The sequence below is a fragment of the Diospyros lotus genome, chromosome 9 (genome assembly GCF_014633365.1).
Source record: "Diospyros lotus cultivar Yz01 chromosome 9, ASM1463336v1, whole genome shotgun sequence".
In the NCBI taxonomy this organism is placed as follows: Eukaryota; Viridiplantae; Streptophyta; class Magnoliopsida; order Ericales; family Ebenaceae; genus Diospyros; species Diospyros lotus.
The window spans coordinates 31,203,807-31,225,609 of NC_068346.1; the positions used below are offsets into that span (position 1 = coordinate 31,203,807).

The 21,803-nt window shown below is 36.1% G+C and overlaps 1 protein-coding gene across 6 annotated transcripts in view; it reads left to right on the forward strand.

The window, feature by feature from the left end:
• Nucleotides 1-17,207, forward strand: part of LOC127809163 (regulator of nonsense transcripts UPF2) — a 54,720-nt gene extending 37,513 nt beyond the window's left edge. For 3 of the 6 annotated variants that reach the window (XM_052347891.1, XM_052347894.1, XM_052347896.1), the window contains 11 exons: nt 949-1,125; nt 1,286-1,364; nt 2,157-2,468; nt 2,606-2,803; nt 2,928-3,029; nt 3,451-3,702; nt 3,797-4,015; nt 11,245-11,415; nt 13,818-14,003; nt 15,598-16,062; nt 16,335-17,207. In XM_052347891.1, coding sequence (XP_052203851.1) covers nt 949-1,125; nt 1,286-1,364; nt 2,157-2,468; nt 2,606-2,803; nt 2,928-3,029; nt 3,451-3,702; nt 3,797-4,015; nt 11,245-11,415; nt 13,818-14,003; nt 15,598-16,062; nt 16,335-16,841 — 2,668 coding nt within the window. In that variant the 3' untranslated portion in view covers nt 16,842-17,207. The remainder of the gene's footprint in view (nt 1-948; nt 1,126-1,285; nt 1,365-2,156; nt 2,469-2,605; nt 2,804-2,927; nt 3,030-3,450; nt 3,703-3,796; nt 4,016-11,244; nt 11,416-13,817; nt 14,004-15,597; nt 16,063-16,334) is intronic. The other 3 variants (XM_052347893.1, XM_052347895.1, XR_008025086.1) reach the window with 2 other exon arrangements.
• The last annotated feature ends 4,596 nt before the right edge of the window (nt 17,208-21,803 follow it).

The following is a 21,803-nucleotide window of genomic DNA, read 5'->3' on the forward strand; positions in this document are numbered from 1 at the left end:
CCTGTTAATGAGGAATTATTCAATGGACCGACAGAGGAAGCAAAGTCCATTGAACTACCCCTGGTGCCTAGTCCAATATCTGAAGAATCGGCTATAGTACAAGAATGGAACCTTGAGAGGCCTGTTCTTGAGAACGAAGATCCTAGGCAGATTGCTCACTTGCTCTTTGCTTTGGTTAAATCAAACGTCAAGATGATGATGAAAATTCCAGTAGGAAATTTTCTCTTGGCTGTTATGAATATGTTTAATTCATAGCAATATGACAGTCTTTGCTGTCATTTCGGCTGAAGCAGATGACCTGTCTTTGGTGCTGGTCCTAGCAGAGGAAGAGCAAGAGAACAGGAACATAAAACAAAAGAGGAAAAAACCTAAAAGGAGAAAGAAAGAAAGAAAGAAGAATAAAACAGATAGAGAAAGCTGGGATTGAATGCATAACAGTGGCTCAATGGTAATAAGTTTCTTGGGGACAAGAAACATTTCCCCGGGGGGGGGGGGGGGGGGGGGGATTTGTCACTTTCCTGGGGCAGTAATTGTAATTTTCTTTTCTTTTTTGTTATAGATATTTGCCCTTAGCTATGGGCAGTTATGCTTACTGTTTGTACTGCACATGGGTGCATGTGGGAAGCTGTTAGGCTATATATAAGCCACAGCTAGAGGATGGGAAGGCTTGTCGTTGAATGAATTGAATTCTAATTTTCCCTCTCAAATTCTCTCTAATTTTCCTCCCAATTCTGTTCCCCCTTTTGATCTCCTTTGTTCTCCTTCTATTCTTGCAGTCTCCCTCCATTTCTGTCTAATTCTTCCCCATACTCTTCTCAATTTTCCATCCAAACCCTAGGAAAACCCTAGGTCGTGACAGCAACTTGACCTTCAGAGTAGATTTTATTATTACTTCCCAATAATTCCAGTTTCTTTGACTCCACTAATTTTTATTATTGTATTGTGCAGTTTAGCTGAGGCTCTTGACATGCAGCCTCCAGTGATGCCAGAGGATGGTCACACAACTAGGGTCACAACAGGGGAGGACACATCATCTCCTGGTTCTGGGAAAGATTCTTCTGTTCTTGAAGCAATATGGGATGATGAAGATACTAGAGCTTTTTATGAATGCTTACCAGATCTAAGGTTTGTCTTGGTTGTTTAAGTAATATCAATGGTAAATTGCACGTTAAACAGAATGAACTGTGTCCTGTTGGACAGTGATTGTCTCCTAGATGGTGGTTCTTAAAGTGAGGTTCTCCAACTAGAGGGTTATTGAGACACATTATGTACTTGTTCTTTCCAGAGCATTTGTTCCTGCAGTATTATTGGGTGAAGCAGAGCCCAAGGCAGATCAGGCTTCAAAGACACAGGAGCAACCATCTGTAAGGAACTAGTGTCTGCTTCATTTACTAGCCTAAATGTTCCTATTCTTTCCTGACAGTGTTCAAGAACAAAGTCTGTGTTGAAATAATGTCAATAATTTGGATTTATCCATTAGGACACATTTTTAAACGAATTTATTTACTATTTCTAACAATTTCTTGTAGTTTATGCATTGCTCCCAATTAGTTGGGAACTATATTTTTGCTTTATTTTTCTCCCTATTTGCTTTCTGTAATTTTTCTGTCTTCAGCATGCCATTTGATCCTCTGGTAGTTACCTTTTTGTCGCCGCATATGAGCAGGTCAATGTCTGGGAGAATCATGTTGGCTATGTTAGATTCTCTACTGTAAAGACTTTCCCACCTGAGCCTTTCAACATGACTCTTGTAAGGCATGACATCATATAGATGGTATTTGTAGTCTGCCTTCAGTTACTGTCATTTCCCAGGAGTATGCCCAAATGCCTTCTTATAGGGCACTGGTGGAGCAGTTGAAGTTTTATTTTCCTGGGATGTCTGAAACATAAGAGTTTTGTTCTCTAATTTCTATCGCTAAACAATCTGTTTCTCTCATTGGAGTTGTATTCTCATTAAATTTGTTTTGCCTCCCTATCTCTTTTCGCTTGTTTCATTCGTGTGAAGATTTTTCCACTTTTATCCAATTTTGTTGATTAACATCATTTTCAAACTTTATTGCTGCTGTGCATTTCAGCTGTTACTGCCATATTTGTTTTCTAACTTCTATTGCTGATGTACAATAGTTGATATCTTATATCCTGACATGTTCACTTAGCATGGAATCTTTTGTGCAAAGGACTTGGCACCTGATTCAGACCAAGGTCAGATGGCTAGCTCAGATTATGTGGAGATTTCTTTGGATTCTGGAACTTTGCAGGAGGGCAAAAATGAGAAAGGGAAAGATAAAGATGAAAAAGACAAAGAAAAGACAAAAGATCCTGACAAAGAGAAAGGAAAAGACAAGGATTCTGAGAAAAAAGGAGAAATTGAGAAGGAAAAAATTAAAGGTCTTGAGGGAACAAATTTGGATGGTCTACTGCAGAGGCTTCCTGGTTGTGTGAGCCGTGACCTGATTGATCAGTTATCTGTAATGCCTCATGCTTGCTTAAAATTTTTGAGTTGATGTACTTTTGCTGCATCTATTTCAGAAACTTATGTGTTTATTTATTGTACAATAAGCTCTTATTGTTAGATAACATTCTCTGTTTTCTTTTTCTTTATCAGGTGGAATTTTGTTATTTAAATTCGAAATCACACCGAAAAAAGCTTGTCAGGGCTTTGTTTAATGTGCCCCGGACATCTCTGGAATTGCTGCCATACTACTCACGCATGGTTGCTACGCTGTCAACTTGTATGAAGGATGTCTCTTCCATGCTCTTGCAGTTATTGGAGGAGGAGTTTAACTTTTTGATAAATAAGAAGGTCTATCATTGTTTGAATACATTTTTTTTTTTGGATAGAAGTGGCTGTTTTTTAATTGTTTCACATATATATTTATTGCGGTTTGGATACTGAGTTTTTTGGTGAACTGCAATTTCCTTTTTAGGATCAAATGAACATTGAAACAAAGATCAGGAATATTCGGTTCATTGGAGAACTTTGCAAGTTCAGGATTGCTCCAGCTGGCCTTCTTTTTAGTTGTTTGAAGGTAGGACTACAGTTCATAATTGATTATTGGTTGTCTCCTCTATCTTCCCTCCCCAACACACACACACACCACCAAGCAGTAAGATCCACCAATTATTGGATCTGTATCCACCCTTTTGTTATTATTTTTCTTTTATTTGTTTTTGTTTCTTTCTTTTTGAGAGGGAGCTGTTGAGCAATTAAATGCATTTTTTTCTGTTAAAACCACTACTGCATGTTAGTTTTCTCCGAATTTTTATTACTTCAATTGTGATTACGTGTGTTTTTTATTTATGCTTACCTTGTGATGGACTGAATCTAGTTGGAAAGCAAACATGAAGTTTATGCTGTCAATTGGTACTTTAATAATACATTTACATCAGTTTGAAACAACTTATTATTGTCGCATCATACTTACAGAAGGCTACTTTCTCTTTCACCAGGCTTGTTTAGATGATTTTACTCATCATAATATTGATGTTGCTTGCAATCTTCTTGAGACATGTGGTCGGTTTCTTTACCGGTCTCCTGAAACTACTGTACGGATGGCTAACATGTTGGAGATATTGATGCGTTTAAAAAATGTCAAAAATTTGGATCCTCGTCACAGCACACTAGTGGAAAATGCTTATTACCTTTGTAAACCACCAGAACGATCTGCACGGGTCTCTAAAGTCCGTCCAGCATTGCATCAGGTATCAAAATCCTATTTTTTTCTTTTTTAAGATTTGTGTCTTTTATTGTAGGATATCCCTGGTTGCTGACTTCTTTCTGTGGCGAACCTTGTAGTACATCCGAAAACTACTTTTCTCAGATCTCGACAAGTCTTCAATTGAGCATGTTCTGAGACAACTCCGCAAATTACCTTGGAGTGAATGTGAATTATACCTTCTTAAATGCTTTATGAAGGTTCACAAAGGAAAGTATGGTCAGATTCACTTGATTGCATCACTTACTGCTGGCTTGAGTCGGTATCATGATGAATTTGCAGTTTCTGTTGTCGACGAGGTTGGTTTTTTCAGTATGGAAATCTAATTTATTGAATAATTGGTCCATTTCTCCTCATAAACATTTTAATTTTTGCACAATTAAGTGATGTTTCCTTGATCCCTTTGCACATCTCTTATTTTGGACTAAGAAGGTGATTCTCCTTGAATGTATGAAATTCAAAAAATGCATCAGACTTTTCAAAGAAGGGGTTGATCAGCTTTGCTGAGAAAATGAACTTCTGTTGGGTTCTTTGGATGAAGGTCAACACATTCATGAAATGAAAATAATAGAGAAATATATTGTGAAGAAAAGGTTCTCAAAATAAGAGAAAATTTGAGCATTTACTTATAAGTAAATTAAGTTGTAAAAACATAGATAATATGATATGTGATCTCACATTTACTGTCTGTACAAAGGATGAGCTTTAGGGATATAAGAATAATATGCTCAGATGGGGGGACAACGGGTACAAAACTAATTAGGGTTATCAAAAAAGGAGAATTTCTCTAGATATGTGAAGTCCCAAGGTCTCAAAATTAGAGATAGGTTACTTTTCTGAGGGATGTCTGGTTACATGCCTAACCATATAGGGAAAGTATACCTTCTGAGTTATTTTGTTCAAGATCAGGTATATATCATGAGAATATAGTTCAATAATGTATAAGACCTATGAACAAGAGATGATTATTATGCACAAAGTGGAATAAGATGGATGAGACATTTTAAGTTTCTTGACAAGTTCAATTGACTTAGCTCATAGCTTAGGTCGATTGAAGTTAATGATCAACTGATCTAGATCTTTCTAGATGGCTTCAATTGATTGAAATCTCAACTTTCATGGACTGAAGAGGTCCAGCGAGCAGACCTAATATTTTGTCTCACTTAGGTGGACCGAAATGGTATCTTAGGTTGACCGAACTTGGTTAGAAGACAACCTGAGCATTCTGTTTTAACTTAGGTCAACCAAAGTTCCTTAAGATGTTTCAAAGTATTTTAGGCTTTGGTAGAAATGCCCAATTTTTTTTTAAAAATATTTATGTAAAAATAAGTTTTAATAATTTTTGTTATCATCAAAATATATCTATTGTACCCTTGAGTTTTAAGAATCATAATCAAAGGTTTTTCCAAGTTGCATATCGTGATTTCTATTATAAATGAAATATCTAATGAATTATGTAGCCTAAAGAAAAAATCTAGCAAATTAGTAAACTTAACCTGCTTACATAAATGTAACATGCAATATTTCGTGTGTCATTGCTATGTTCTGAGATTTCAAATTGAGTTGGTTTTTTGAGGGTGTGCACATTGCAATTGACACGTCCCACACCTGGGAAGCTCCATGTGACACCATACTTTTCTCCATGTTATTGAAATTTTCATATGGCACATTAAGCCCCCTATTACTCTTCCAAGTATCTTGAGTTGGACTATCAGGTGATTCATAAGATACTTACTCTCCTTGCCTGGAGCATCTGTTTGGGAAGAGGACACACAGTGCATTAACTTTAGCTAGAGGCTGGAAACAAGGGCTTTTCCGAAGGCTTTTAGTTTGTTCCTACTGCAAATGAGAAGTTGGGGATTCATGCCTGAACCTTGAGAGAGAGGCACTAAAGACAAAATAGACTTTCCCTCTAGAAGTTGCTCCCTGGGATAAACACCTATCCTGCCAGCAATTACAAATTTACAAAAGGAAAACTTGTCAAACACTACATAATAGCAGAACATAGCCTTAGTTCTGCCCCATGTTAATTTTCCTGTTCCAACTAGTTAGCAAAGGCACTCTACAACAACAACAACTACTTCAGCCTTTATCCCATTATGTAGGGTCGGCTATATGAATTCTAGACTTCCATGTATTCAGCCTTTATTTAGGCCCATACACTTCATATTAAACTTTAATGTCTCTCTCAAAGTTTTCTTGAGTCTGCCTCTATCTTTTTTTATTTTTTATTTTTATTAATTGTTTCATTTCATTAACTCTCCTCACATGAGCGTCTGTTGGTCTCCTTTTCACATGACCAAACCATCTTAGTCTAGTTTCTCTCATCTTCTCCTCGATTAACACTACTCTTACCTTATTATAAATAACCTCATTTATAATTTTATCTTTTCTTGTATGGCCGCACACCTATCTTAGCATCCTCATCTCCGCTACGCTTGTCTTTTGCTTACGTTGGTATTTGACTGCCTAACATTTTGAGCCATACAACAAGACTGGTCTTATAGCTATTCTATAGAATTTTCCTTTCAGTTTTAATGGGATTTTACTATCACATAACACCCCCGATGCATTTCTCCATTTTAGCCAACTTGCCTTAATTCTATGCGTGATATCCTCGTGAATTTCTCCATCTTTTTGAATCATTGATCCCAAATATCGAAAATGGTCTTTTCTTTGTAGGATTTGATCTTCCAATTTTATTATAACATCCTCCACTTTTGCATTCTTACTAAATTTACATTCCATATATTCTATTTTCCTTTTACTTAATTTAAATCCCTTAGATTCTAAATTGTTTCTCCACAGCTTAAGCTTAGTGTTCACTCCCTCTTTTGTTTCATCCACCAACACTATGTCATCTACAAATAGCATACACAATGGAATCTCTGTCTGAATGTGTTTAGTGAGTTCATCCATTACTAAAGCAAATAAGTATGAACTTAGTGCAGAACCTTGATGCAGTCCCATTGTAATTTTAAACGGTTCAGTATCCTCTCCGCATGTTTTGACCCTTGTCACCGTGATATATGTCCTTAAGAGCTTGTATATAGGCTATTCAGACTCCTTTCTTCTCTAAAACTCTCCATAATACTTCTCTAGAGACTCTTTCATAGGCATTTTCTAGATTTATAAACACCATATGCGGGTCCTTCTGCTGATCCCGATACCTTTCCATCAGGTGCTTCAGTAGGTATATAGCTTTCATTGTTGACCTACCAGACATGAAACCAAACTGATTTTCCGAGATATCTGTTTTTTTTCTGAGCCTTTGCTCTATTACTCTCTTCTAGAGTTTCATGGTATGACTTATTAACTTAATTCCTCTGTAATTTTCACAATTTTGAACATCTCCTTTGTTCTTGTATATATGAACCAAAGTACTCTTCCTTTACTCATCTGACATATTTTTTAATTTAAGGATCGCATTAAATAATTTCGTTAGCCAGGAGATGCCCTCTTCTCCCATGCATTTCCATGTTTCTATTGGTATATTATCCGGTCCCACCGCCTTATGATTTTTCATTTTGTTTAATGCTTGCCTTATTTCATTTGAACTTATATATCGATAAAATGTATAGCTCACGTTTCCTTCGGAGTTACTAAGATGTCCCAACCTAACTCTTGTGTCTCCACCATCATTGAATAATTTTGTGAAATACTCATTCCATCTCTCCTTAATCACTCCTTCATTCACTAATATAGTTTGGTTTTCATCTTTTATGCATTTCACTTGGTTTAGATCCCTTGTTTTAGCTAATTTATATATATCCCTTTCTCCATCTTTTATATCAAGTCGTTTATATAGATTCTCATATGCTTTTGGCCTTGCTTCATTGACAGCTCTTTTTGCTGCCTTTTTTGCTTTTTTATAATTTTTTAGGTTTTTTTCATTGTTGCACTGATATACAGTCTTATGGTAAGTTTTTTTATTTCTAATTTTCAATTGTACCTCTTCATTTCACCACCAAGATTCCTTAAGATTTGGGGCTCTACCGTTTGTCTCTCTAAGGACTACCTTTGCCGTGCTTCTCAGGGCAGTAGCCATTTCCCTCCACATTTGGTTTGTTTGTCATTCTCCATTCCATTCCCTTCTACCCCTTAATTTTTCTTTGAAGATTAGTTGTTTCTCCCCTAAATCCCACTACCTAATTCTTGGATTTTGTTTTATGTGATTTTTTCTCTTCCAATTTTTTACTTGGACGTCAAGTACCAAATGTTTATGTTGAGTAGTTAAACACTCCCTCGGTATCACCTTACAATCCCTACAATATAACCGATCCTCTTGTCTCGTGAGAAAGTAATCTATTTGGGTGCTTGATGTGACATTTTTATATGTGATTAAGTGTTCGTCCTGTTTTTTGAACCTAGTATTGGTTATGATGAGCCCATATGCCATAGTAAAATCTAGAATAAACTTACCCTCATTATTAACTTCCCCGAATCCATACTCTCCATGTACCTCTCTATAGCCGTTGTTGTCTCTATCCACGTGACCATTTAAGTCACCTCCTATAATCATTTTCTCTCCTCTTGATATCATTTGTGTGAATCCCTCTAGGTCCTCCTAGAATTTTGCTTTTATCTCTCCACCTAAATCTGCTTATGGTGCATATGCACTAAAAATATTCATAGTCATTCTTCCTAGACCAACCTTTACCATAATAATCCTATCCTTTATTCTCTTTACATCCACTACCTCATCTACTAAGCTTTTATTCATAATAATCCCCACTTCATTTTTCACTCTATCATTTCCTGTGTATTATATTTTATATCCAATTTTTGATAAAGTTTTTGCTTTTTTGCCTACCTATCTCGCCTCTTGAAGGCACATAATATTAATCTTTCTCTTAATCATCACATCTACCACTACCATAGCTTTGTCTGTTAATGTTCCTATGTTCCATGACCCAATTCTTAATCTATGATTTTGGTTTTGGCCTTGACTTTGAATTTGATTTTGTTTTTGGTTTTGATTTTGAACTAACTTCTTTACCCACATCCGTCCAAACAAATGCAGGGACCCTTGCTCATTTGTCACTACATCTGGGCGCCGATGCAGCGGCCTTAGCTAACTTGACACTACACGTGAGTAGTGTAGCGCGTCGCTATGAAGCAGTGTTCTAAAAGGCAGCCTAGGCCGCCCCTGGCTGCCGCGAGTTCCTCCAAATCGGCCCCTTAGGCACCGGCCCAATTAATCGGGCTCGGGCGGCTCCTAGGCGGCCAAGGTGGCGAGGCGTCGCCTTGGCCGCCCAAACGTGGTTTGGGCTCGAGACCTCTCGCTCGACTCCATCAGTGATGATCGTCGCAGCCGTTGCCTTCGCATCGGCTTGGGTCGCCCGACTTCGTTGTTGCGGTCGTTGCCGTCATTGCTGGACAGGGACTGGAACAGCCTTCGGACTTACCTGTGGTAACACAACGACGGTCCGATTGGCATTGGCGGGGGGCAACGATGTGATCGAAGGAGGCAGACGGTCCGATTGGCAATGGCGGGGGGCAACGATGTGATCGAAGGAGGCAGATGGTCCGATTGGCAATGGCGGGGGCAGCGGTGTGCTCGGAGGAGGCAGGTTTGAGAGAGAGAGAGCGCTGTGAAATTTTTAGGGGGGGGGGGGAGGAGTGAGAACACGCTGAAATTTGAGGGGGTGGGGGAAAGAAAGAATATATTATGAAAAAAAATTAAAAATATTAAATTTTCTAGGCGGTGTCTGGGCCTCGCCTAGGCGTTAGGCTGAAGCTTGCAGCCCAACTAGCGCCTAGCGCCTTTTAGAACACTGATATGAAGGGTTACGCTCTAAGGATTTTTCATCGGTTGTCTAGATTTCATGTTTTTGGATCCGACTAGGTTTTACGTTGGCTGTCAACTACCTGACACAACCCTCGTCCTTTATCCAGGCTTGGGACCGGTAGTAGATAACATCCCCAGGCGGAGTTTAGCAAAGGCACTCTCGATATAAATTTCAATCATTAGTGAAAACTGATCTTTTGCCTTGTGAGAAAGAAGCATATCACTAAAGGGGCAAGAAAATGATATTTTGTCTAGAATCCATGATAATAAGATTTGTTGACTTCACATTGGTTGTGTTGTATGTTTGCATTGAGTGTAGCCTAGAAGAAATCAGTGGAGTCCAATTATATTCAAGTGGCAGAATTAGTTAGGTTAGGTTGTGTCTAACGGTAGTATTTGTATGAGGGGTATAATAGGTATTGTGTTGTCTTTTATATTCCTTGTATTGTCTGCCCAAAATGTCTATAAATAGAAGGAAAGCCTAGACTTCATTCATTCTATTGTAATGAGTGCTGTGATTGAGAGGAAAGCCTAGACTTCAAGATAGTCTTTGTAATCTCATAAGCGACTATACTCGTGTGACGGATTCTTGTATTGATTTTTCAAAGTTCTTAGTGGATTGCTCTCGGGATCAAGAGGCTGGATGTAGGATTATCATTTGATAATCTGAACCAGGATAAATGACTGTCTTCTCGTGGTTTGCGTATCTCTTTCATTGTCATTTGATTTATGTTTATGTTCTTATTTTCTGTTTCTGTATTTTGGGATTCAAATCGTGTGTGTGACTGGAATTGGCCAAGATTGAGTTCATTGCTGTGCTCCCAATTCAATAGGTTGTTAACCAACACACAAATCTCCTTTTTTTGAACTTGGGACTAGTTGTGATAAGTAGTAATACTAAGGCCAGAAGTGTTAAAAGGGGATTACTCAACCCATTAGTATAACTTTTTGATATCTTAAATCAGTTGTTCAAAAAGAGAAAAAATATTGAGGATGCAACTCACAAAAGTCAAAGTAGGATAGTTAAAATGGAGAAGCATACCCAACATTTTACATGATCATAAAAACTTGTTAATGCTAAAAGAGAAGTTTTATCAGACAGGTACCAATATGTGAAAAATCAGTAATTGAGATGATAATGTTATGTTGGATGCATGGCCTTACAAGAAGTGACAAAATTAGAAATGGAATTATCATAATATGGTTATGGTGGCGTTTGTTGAAGATAAGATATATTTTGATGCAATCAAGATAGTTTAGATAATTAAATGACCAATAGACACTTTTGAGGTGTGGATGAAATGGAAGAAATTTGTAGTAAAAGAGTTAGAGAAATACCAAAGAAAATAAGGTGGGAAACCCTTACATATGATATTTGAAATAATAGCCTTACAAAAGACATGGCCATGAATATAGATTATTGGGGAGTTAAAAATTCGTATACCCCATCTAGTGGAATTGAGGTTAGTGATGATTATGTGGATGATATATCCCCCATTGTTTTGTTGTTTCTTCTATTTCTAATGCATTTTTCTTTATTGTAGATTCTCACCAATTTGTTTTTGTATATAAGTTCCAGGTTTAGTGGGATTAAGGCTTGATATGTTGTTAATGTAAATTAGGTTCTATGATTTGTATGGGATTTTATTTAAGACCAGTTTTGCATGTGCACATGTTGTGTTTGGGCTGAGTGGCTTTCATCAATTATTGTCACTATTAATGTTTTTTTATCTTCAGGTCTTGGAGGAAGTAAGACTGGGATTGGAGGTGAATGACTATGGGATGCAGCAACGCCGCCTTGCTCACATGCGGCTTTTAGGGGAACTATATAACTATGAGCAGTTGGAATCATCTGTCATTTTTGATACACTTTACTTGATTCTCGTGTTTGGCCATGGAACTCCAGAGGTAAGGAGTTATTAGTTGGTTGCAATAGAAAAATTTAGTTAGTGGATATGAGGTTTGTCTCTTGTTATAGGCTCAAATTTTCATATTTAACCTTTTAATATACAGTTTTGGAAGCAACCTCTTTGCAAATCAAGGGTAAGGTTGTGTAAAAAAATGACCTTCCTCCCATACTTGTGAAGCTGGGAGCTCTTGCATTGTGGACAGCCTTTAAACCTTTTAATCCACATAACACTCCACTTATTTATTAATCCAACAAACTAGTAAGTAGAAAGGCAGTACCTCTGGACTGTAGAGTACTTGAATGATTAATATTTAATGAATAATGAATGTAATATACAAATAGAGAAGTCATGATACTATAAATAAATAATATAGTAGAGAATAAGGAAAATGTTGACACAGGTAGTTTGTAATAACCAGGTGTTCCTTGCTAACTGCATCAGAATATTTTTATCTGAGGGTCATGTCTCATGTTACTATTTTATTCAATTGGAAAGTTAGTCTGGTGAACGAGATCTATTAGATTACATCCAATTAAGAAATAAAGAAAAAAAAAAAACTTAGGTTGTATTACAAACGCTTAAGCAGTGGAAGATGCTGTGTTTTTCATGTGGTTACTTGAATTTTTTTCTCCCTTCATTTATCTATTTATCTTTATCTCATCATTTCCTCGCAAGAGGGTTCAATCAAGACGGGCATCCAGTGTAAAATTTTGCCACATTTTTCTTTTGCATGGATTTGTATTGCCAAAGTGACTGTTAGAACCCAATTGACAGTATGAATATCTTGCCACCAACCCTAACATGGTTAGGATTAGGTGCAATTATGATGATGATAATGATGGTTGGGATCTTAGATGTGTTTTAGAACTTCTGCGAGGGAAAGAGATAGATTGGTGAGAATGGTGCCTTTCTTTGATTTTGCTAAGAGAACACAAGGGAGAATGAAAAGAAAATAACTTTGCTTGTGTTGAATCCTTATAGAAAGAAGAACAAAATAATAAGAGGTATGTACTATATCGAGAATATGGAAGAACAAAAAGGAAACTGAGGAAATTGTTTTTATTCTCTTCCTTGGGATTTTATTCTTTTATCTCCACCCACAACCAGATAGGAAAGAGAAGAAAAGTTTTTGTATTCATTACCTTCCCTAGATCTGGAACTCTCTCTCTCTCTCTCTTGTGCACACGTGCGCGTAGTCCATTTGAACTATTCATGTAGGAAGATGTTGTAGATCACCAGCGCATGGGGTAAAATAAAGAAGAAAATATACCATCACATAAACAAATAAGGACTCTGAAAGGGCAATGATGGTTCTTAGTGGAATCAACAGTGACCAGCTTCTTGGATAACAGATCACATGCTTGGCACTGCCTGACCTATAAATCTTAAGAACATGCCTTATCCAAAAGCAATGTGATATGAAGTGATCCTATGACATCAACAACTAACTTTCCTCATTTACATAAAGCTGTAAAACCCACAGATTCCCAGCCCAGAACTGGCTTACTTGTAAGAGTCTACCAGATGCAAACTCAAGTTTTCTGCTTCTGTAGCATGGCCTTTACAGAGTGCCTTGCAATATTTAAAATTATTATTTTACTGTGTTCTTAGGAACAGGCCAACATTTCCTATTTTTCTGCTGCTCCCAGGAGAACAACCTTCAAAATTAACCCCAATGCATGATCCTTAATTGGAAAAAGAGAAGACAGGGGAGGGGGGAAACGGAGAAAAAATAAATTAAAAGAGGAACATAGGACCAAAGAAACCTCACAAAACTTTTGTACTTGACATGGGATATAGTAGTCTTATAGAAGATCTGATCATGGGTAGATATGAGTGGTGAGGTAGAATGCATATAGCCAATCCCACCTAATGGGATTAAGGATTACAGCTTGGTGCTGTTATCATCGTCATCTTGACCTAATCAATCTCAAATTTGCTCTTCTTTTTTTCTTTTATAATATTGGTTAAACCTTTTATCTCCAGATACTGATTTTGATATGCTATACATGAGACTACAGTCCTTGCATGCATTTAAATTACCGGAGGAAGCTGAAATCTAAGTTGGGATTTTGCTTTCACTACTTCCATATCTTGAACTTAATCTATTCTTCAAGAATTGTTTATTGTTGAATATGTTATGCATGCATCACATTTGTAATAAAATATACCAGTGCTCTTGATCTGATATTTTGTTTGATTAAAGAAAGCAGTAGAAATATCATACAAATAAAATCACGTGTTTCTTATTTACGGAAGTTCTGAGTTTTCAATCTTGTAGCATTTATGTGAAGTCGAATATCTTTAATCTTTCAGTATGAGCTGCTTTTATTTTTGCTTTGTTTTTCTTTTTCCTGCAAAGTCTAATATCATACTTTATTTGGCTTTTAATTTTGCTAGCAAGATGTGTTGGACCCACCAGAAGACTGTTTTCGTGTGAGAATGGTTATTACACTTCTTGAAACCTGTGGGCATTATTTTGGTCGAGGTTCTTCAAAGAGGAAACTTGATCGGTTTTTAATTCATTTCCAGAGATATATTCTTGGAAAAGGTGTATTACCTCTGGATATTGAATTTGATTTACAGGTCAGTCTTACCTGTCTTTTGCTCTGATTTATCTTTGTGTCACATATTCTGCCCATGAAACATAGTTGCTGGAGAACTTGCTTTCATGGTGAAACCTATTCTGTTGGGAACTTTGTTGATGAAGCTGGAAGAAGTTATAGAAAGTTGTAGCAAAGTCACTTAGAAGACATTTAATAGTGCTCAGTAAATGGGTAGCCAAAAAGTGGTGGAATAGTGTGGATACCATACAGAAAACATATTCTTAAAATTTGCTCACTTATAATCACACTTGAAGCCCTCTTTTTGAATATAATGCATCTACTTTTTGTTGGTTACTTGAATTAACCATAAATCTATGATTCACATTGGTTTTGTCATAAGTTTCTAGATTACCTTCTGATTGGACTCGAAGTCAATTCTATCCATTGTGGTTTCCCTTGATGTTTTGATATTTTGTACCATGATTCTATGTATGTGCTCCGCATCTGCTGCCTTTTCTACTTCTGTTGCTATGCATTGAATGGAGGGATTGGGTTTTCAAGGCCTGCTGTATTGCATAACCTCATTGATTAAATTGTGAGATAATAGATCGTGAAATGTTTTCTTCTTGTAAAAGTGATATTAATAGCCGTTATTATATTCCCTGTTCTCAAGTTTGCACAAGGATTATGTGGTTGAACATTAGAATAACAATGGTCAAGTGGTTCCCAATCGATTCCCATATAATTTTGGAGGTTCCAAGTTCTTAATTTCTCTGAGCCGTTGGGTTCTGCCGGGCTCCCAATGATCTCCTAGTTCAGCTATTCCAACCATGTTTGATCTGGAAGAAGCACAAAATAGGCCATATTTACAGCAGGGTGTGTACAGGCAGCTTATTGTGCCGGGAGACCACTTCAGAGCATCCCTCCCTTCCTTTTTCAGCAACATGGGAAAAACTATATAATAATTATTAACTCATAAATGGATTTCTTCTGCTATCAATGAAGGACTTCCCACATTGTCAGCCAAAAAAAAAACAAAATCATAAATAAGAATTCGTTTTACAGTTGTTGAGGACCCCCTTCCACTGATGCTCAAGATACTTGGATTTGATCTCATGCGGAGAATGATACACTGACAGAGAAAGAAAGTTTTAGATTTAAATTTGAGCTAAAGTGATATCCAATTTCAAATCCATCATGATTAAATGTCTTAGGATCTCCAAGTTAATGCATAAAAGTACTTGGGGTTTGATATTTTATATGGTATAATACACCAACCAAGAAAGGAAGGTGATGGAATTGGAGTTTGACGCTTAGTCAGAGCGCAAGGATTTCAGGGTTTGTTTCCTTATACCATGAAAAGTAATGAAAATTGTGAGCTATCAAATATGGCAATAGGATTTAAAAAAAAAAAAAGGAACAGTAACTTTTTATAGTGTGATCCCATCCAATAATTATATGAACTAGTATTGAAACAAATGCTCATAAGCAACTAGAATTCAGTCTTTATCTCTACTATTCAATGGAAAAGGAAGAAAAACTAGCTGCTATCTGCTACTATTGCTTGTACTTTGAATTCAGAGAGTCAGCTCCTTCTCTGTAATTGGATTTAGCTCATCATTGAAGCTTTGCAGGACTTATTTGCGGATTTACGTCCAAACATGACCCGTTATGCATCCATTGAAGAAGTTGATACAGCTCTAATTGAACTTGAGGAGCATGAACATATTGTTTCTACTGATAAGGCCAACAGTGAGAAGCACTCAGACACGGAAAAACCTTCAAGCAGGAGTGCAGCTGGTAGCGTCTCAGTGAATGGACGTAGCCTTGCAAATGGTGTTGAGGAAAATGAAGTACATGAGGTGATGGCAGACAGTGAGACTGATTCAGGGAGTGGCACCGTTGACCCGGAGGGACATGATGAGGATGAAGATTTGGATGAAGAGAATAATGGTGATGTAGACAGTGAAGATGATTATGACGATACAGGTGGTCCTGCCTCTGAGGAGGATGAAGAAGTCCATGTTAGGCAGAAGGTGACAGAGGTGGACCCGCAGGAGGAAGCAGAGTTTGACAGAGAACTTAAGGCTTTGATGCAGGTAAGGAACAGGGACTTGTTAGCAGAAAACTTCTGTTAGGTTGTCATAGTATTTATTTTTTCCAGCCAAAGAAGGAAAGTAAATTCTAAAACAAACTTTTGAGGTATCTGTGGCGATGTTTCAATTGCCCTTCGTGAAACTTAATCTAATTGGAACATATTGATCAGCTAAGCAACCTTCCCTTTACTCAGTTCTGTAGGCATTATGCATTTCTGATTTAAGTTAGAGTTCAGCATCAAAGTTAACATCCATTGTGTGAACTGTTAATGCAGGAGAGCTTGGATTCGCGAAAGCTAGAATTGCGGGCCCGGCCAACATTGAACATGATGGTACCTATGAACGTGTTTGAGGGACCCACTAATAAAGATCATCATGGAAGGGGATTTGAGGGGGAAAGCGGCGATGAGACACTAGATGAGGAGTCAGGAGGACACAAGGAGGTCAGGGTGAAAGTTCTTATGAAGCGTGGGAACAAGCAACAAACAAAGCAGATGTCCATTCCCCGGGATTGCTCACTGGTTCAGAGCACAAAACAGAAAGAAGCAGCCGAGCTCGAGGAGAAGCAAGACATCAAGAGGTTGGTCTTGGAATACAATGATAGAGAAGAGGAGGAGCTCAATGGATTGGGTGCCCAACCCATTGGATGGACACAAAGTGGGGGAAGCAGATTTTCCAATCGGGGCCATGCATGGGAAGCACACAGTGGGAGGACTCCCGGGTCGCGCCAGCGCTATCAGCATCATCCAGGCGGTGGTTCCTACTATAGCCGAAGAAAGTGAGAGGCCATTTAAGCTGCAGAACTTTGAGTGGTGCTTCAATTTGCTGGGTTCGCTTGCCATTTGAAACAGGTTCGTCGGTCCTGTCGGTACATGTTAAATACTGCTAATTCATCAACAATCTGACGAAGATGTGTATCCGCAGGTGGGTCCTATTCTGAGTCTCCTACTGCAAGTAAGGGTGGTTATATACAATATTCACTGTTGCTAAATGTTTCTCTCTATACCAACTGGAACTTTTGGAACTAATGTATATATTGTAAATAGATTTGAGGACAGGGTTGGTACTTGGATCGAGGCTGCAAACATCCAACATTTGTGTATTACCTTCTTTTTGTTTTTGGAATGAAAAAAGATAGCATGAAACAAGATGTCACTGTTGCATCACTAGTTTGATAGAATCACGGCTTCAGCATCTAAATAGAAGAGTTATTTACTAATCTAGCATTGAATGGCATCCAAGTTTTGTATCGGTCAAGAAGGGTTGGTTGAACTAGTGGGTTTAGGTCAAAGAGAGACCCCAATGGTATGTTTGTTGGTCGTAAAGATTGGATCACTTTTGATGGTAGATTAGTACATGACATTATTCCAATATTAGTCATAACTAAGAAAAAAGTCTCATACTCGTGCATATGGTCATATCTTTTCTACAGCTACCGATGTAAGATAAGATATCTAGTGCCTCTTTATATTCCTGAGTGGTAGTTAAGTAAGAGGTAGAAAATTAAGGGGACATGGTGCCCAAACAGGTTTTACTACATTAATGCGTAAAATAAGAAAATGTATTGATGTTAACTAACTATTCTCCAAAGCTAATTGCTGTTTATTGTGATGGTTGTAACTCAAAAGATTGAAATTCTTAATTGTAGTGTGATTAAAATTTTGAATTTGATTATATGATTAGAATATCAAATTTAATTGTAATTGAGATTTATTTTATGATTAAAATATATTTTTTTTGTATATATTACAAATGAGTAGTATTCAATGTCTTGAAATTATTGTAGTGGTATCACTTTTGTAGTATTAATATTGTTTGAGTGATATTTTGTTATTTTTGATTGGGATTTTTTTTTTATTTAAATTTTTCATGTTGATAATTTGGTCGTGATTTATTTTCAATATAAAATGATAGCATTTACAAACAGAAGATTGAAGGACTTTCTTGACGAGCTCTTAGACATCAAAGAAGATAACGTATTTCTTCTTCAATTATTTTTTAATGATTTTTTCTGCTGCTTTGCTTATCTCAATTCTTTAATATGTAAAAAGAAGTATATTTCCTTTCGTTCCCTTCTCTTCAATTCTTTAATATGTTCAAAGTTATATTAATAGCCTTTTTCGATGTTAGCTTATTTTTTTAAGTTAGCTTTCAAATTTGTGAATTATCCCATTTATATCCTCATGTTTGCTTTTATTTTGACTTTATATTTTAAAATTACACTTTGGCTTTTTGGGTAGTTCAGTATGATACATGAAGATCACTAAACATTTTTTTTGGTGTGCACGTTTGTTAAAATGGATAAAATATGATTGTATTAATATAAAGTTATAATGTTTTTTGAACAAAAATATGAAATAGACAAGATAAGTTTAGAAAATATTCTAAGATTTTTATTTATTTTTTATATTTTTTAAAATGTATTAGAGAATATATGTGCTATTTTTTTTTATCTGTAAAATTTAAAATATATTTATCTAGAGGAGGAGAAAGATAAGCATAATTAAAAAATATTAAATAAGAAATCACGTGACTTATTTTTTAAGTGTAGTTAAATAAATTTAACAAATACATTAAAAAGAACAAAAGTTTAGAATATTTTTCATATTTTATTTTTTTTGATTTATATCTTATAAACACTATCTTAAAAAAGAAGATATTGCAGTTGTTATGTAGGGAAGAAAATATTTTTTTGTTATATATTTACTTATTAAACAATAAAAAAGTAATAGTGGAAATTGCAAAAATATTACTAGCATATCATTCTAGTATTATTTTATATAAATAATTTACAAAAATATTAGGTTGCGTTCTCTTTCCTGTTTTCAAGTTATTTTTAGTTTTTAATTTTCTAAAATAATGAAAACGCGTTCTTTTTACTATTTTTAAAAATATATTTTTGAAAACAAAAAAAAAATTATAAAGAAAACTCAAAACAACAAAAAGTTGTTTTTAGTGTTTTCATTCAAAATAAACTCAAAACACATTTATTTATTTATTTAGATTTTATTATTATAATAAAAAAATATTACAAAATTCATTAACTTTAAAATGTAGATATTTTTTTAATAATTTATAAACATTAAATATTTTTAATTTACTGAATAATTAAATTTATTGAATAAAATATTATTAAAAAATTATTTTCAAAATTTCAAAGAGAAGGCGTTTTCTAATTTTCTGTTTTGAGAAATAATTTTTCAAAATGACAAAGAAAACGCGTTTTCAATTTTCTAAAACCAGACTATCAAAACAGAAAACTGAAAATAAATTCAAAACTCAAAATTGAAAATTGAAAAGCAAAGAAAACGCAACCTTATATTTTTTCAAATAATTCTATGATACCATAATAAGTGAGTTTTCTTATTATAATACCAAAATGAAGGTGTGAACAAAGATTTGGGAATTGTCCACCATTTTAATGATTCAAATTTTCACTTCAATTTTTATTTACAATAGTGGAAGTAAATTGATTAAAAATATACATTACATGAGCTCTTACATACACGTCACATCAACTAAACAAATCTAACAAAACACCTCATTTGAGCCCCTGCCCACACTTAACTCCAAGGATCTTTTCGGTTGGGAGATCCCTATACACATAAAAACCTACATAATAGAATAACAATCATCATAGCATCCATCCCCGAGCACAATTATTCTCAAACCTGAAATGATGATAAAGCAAAGTGAGCTATAAGATTCAGCAAGCATATTTGAAATAAAGAGGCAACATAGAAAATTATATCTCGAAAGAGCCACACAACTAGCCATAACAAGAATTCCCACATTCATTCCCATGCCATGTCTTAAATTATTGCATATATTCATTATGCTTTACATTGTATTCCCATGTCAGATTCCACAGGCACGTATTGGTAATTATGCAAATGGCTATTCGGGCCGAGCTCATATTGTATACCATGCATCGTTATGCACGTTCATGTTCATATTACTTTTTACATCATGTATTCCCATGAAAGGTTTCATATCATAATGTTATACATGCACATGCTTAATTAAATATAAATAACCCTTAGGTTCACACATATTAATATGCTCAACAATATCATATATAACATCAAAACCCATAATACTCATCAACCATACATCACCTTCTTTGGCATGACAGCACATGCCTAACCTGCCCGGACGTCACTAGCACAGTAATAGCAGTGCTCTCGCTCAAAAGCCGAGGGGACAATTACCCATCATAAACCTCATATCCCATAATACTCGTTAACCATACATCACCATTTTTGGCATGGCAACACACGCCTAACATGCCCGGACTTCACCGGCACAACGATAGCAGCGCCCTCGCTTAGAGGCCAATGGGACAAATACCTATCATAAACCTTACTGAATAATCACATATATACAATGTCATGCATGATCATATGCAACTCACACCACTATGTATGTGTAAGGGTCTTTACACAATTGTTATGGGAATATTTATTCGAGTAGTTCAAGAGTAAAATCCGACGTGTTCCACATTATGTAAATCACATCATTGATCCCCTATTGGTACGTTCTTGAATGCATTTATGGCATAGGCTTTAGCCCAATATTCACTAGTCAATATATTGATATTTGACATGATTTTATCATACAGTTATGAATCTCCCGTATGGGTAAATATTGGTACCACCTCACCTTCAAGATTAGGGATATCTCCCGTTGTTACTCACGTTATTGGCAGGTCCCCCATATTTGACAATATTGAAGATTAGACGGAGACTGGTCAGTTGACAACCACAATCACATTGAGTCTCCCCGACTCTCTAAGAACCTAACCCACATCGGTTTGACATCATTCCCAAAGAAGTAGGGGCGATACAAAGCCCCATGGCGGTTATAAATAAATATCTCCATGAGTCACATATTTAATTTTAACCCACCGTCTACAGATTGAACAACAACTCTCATATTATAAAATGGTTACCACGCGTATTTGCATTATTAATGCGTGGAATCGAATCATGGTAAGGGAGGTAGTAAAATATGAAAGACAACGGAGACTCATGAAGGAACTTAAGAATGTAGGGAGAGGGTTATGAGCTTACCTTAATGAGGCTTTCTTCACTTTTCTGCCATTCTCCTTGCTGCTGGGCCTCTTCTTCGGATTCCCAAGCTTCACCTCCAATCACCCTTGTATGGCTGAGCCTCCCTCTTTCATTTATAGGCATCTTCATGCCTTGGAAGCCAAGTTTCCCCATTCTCCAAGGCCATACCCTCATAATTTTTAATTACCCAAGACCATACCTAATCATACCAACTCACCTTATCATACCTTATCATACTAACTCACCATACCTCACATCACATCACATCACCTCACCTCATCATACTAGCTCACCATACCTCACATCACCTCACCATACTTCACATCATCTCACCATACCTCACCTTACCTTTAATTAATTAATTTTACCAACTCAACACATATGACTCCATGCTTAATTTGGATTGAGGAAAGCCTTAGATGACTCAAACCATAACCAAAGTATGCAATATTTTATATCAAATCGAATCCCTCAAAGTCTAGTTTATAATGATTCAAACGAATCTCAATTCGGACTTCTACATCAAAAGTTATGAGCAAAACAGTACAAAGTGCGCAGTGATTCTATTGTAAAAGTTTTGAAATATAGGGTGTATGTTTCAAAATAAAAGTTTCTATTTTGCATATTTTGAAATATAAAAAGCATGTTTCGAAATATAAGGCCATGTTTCAA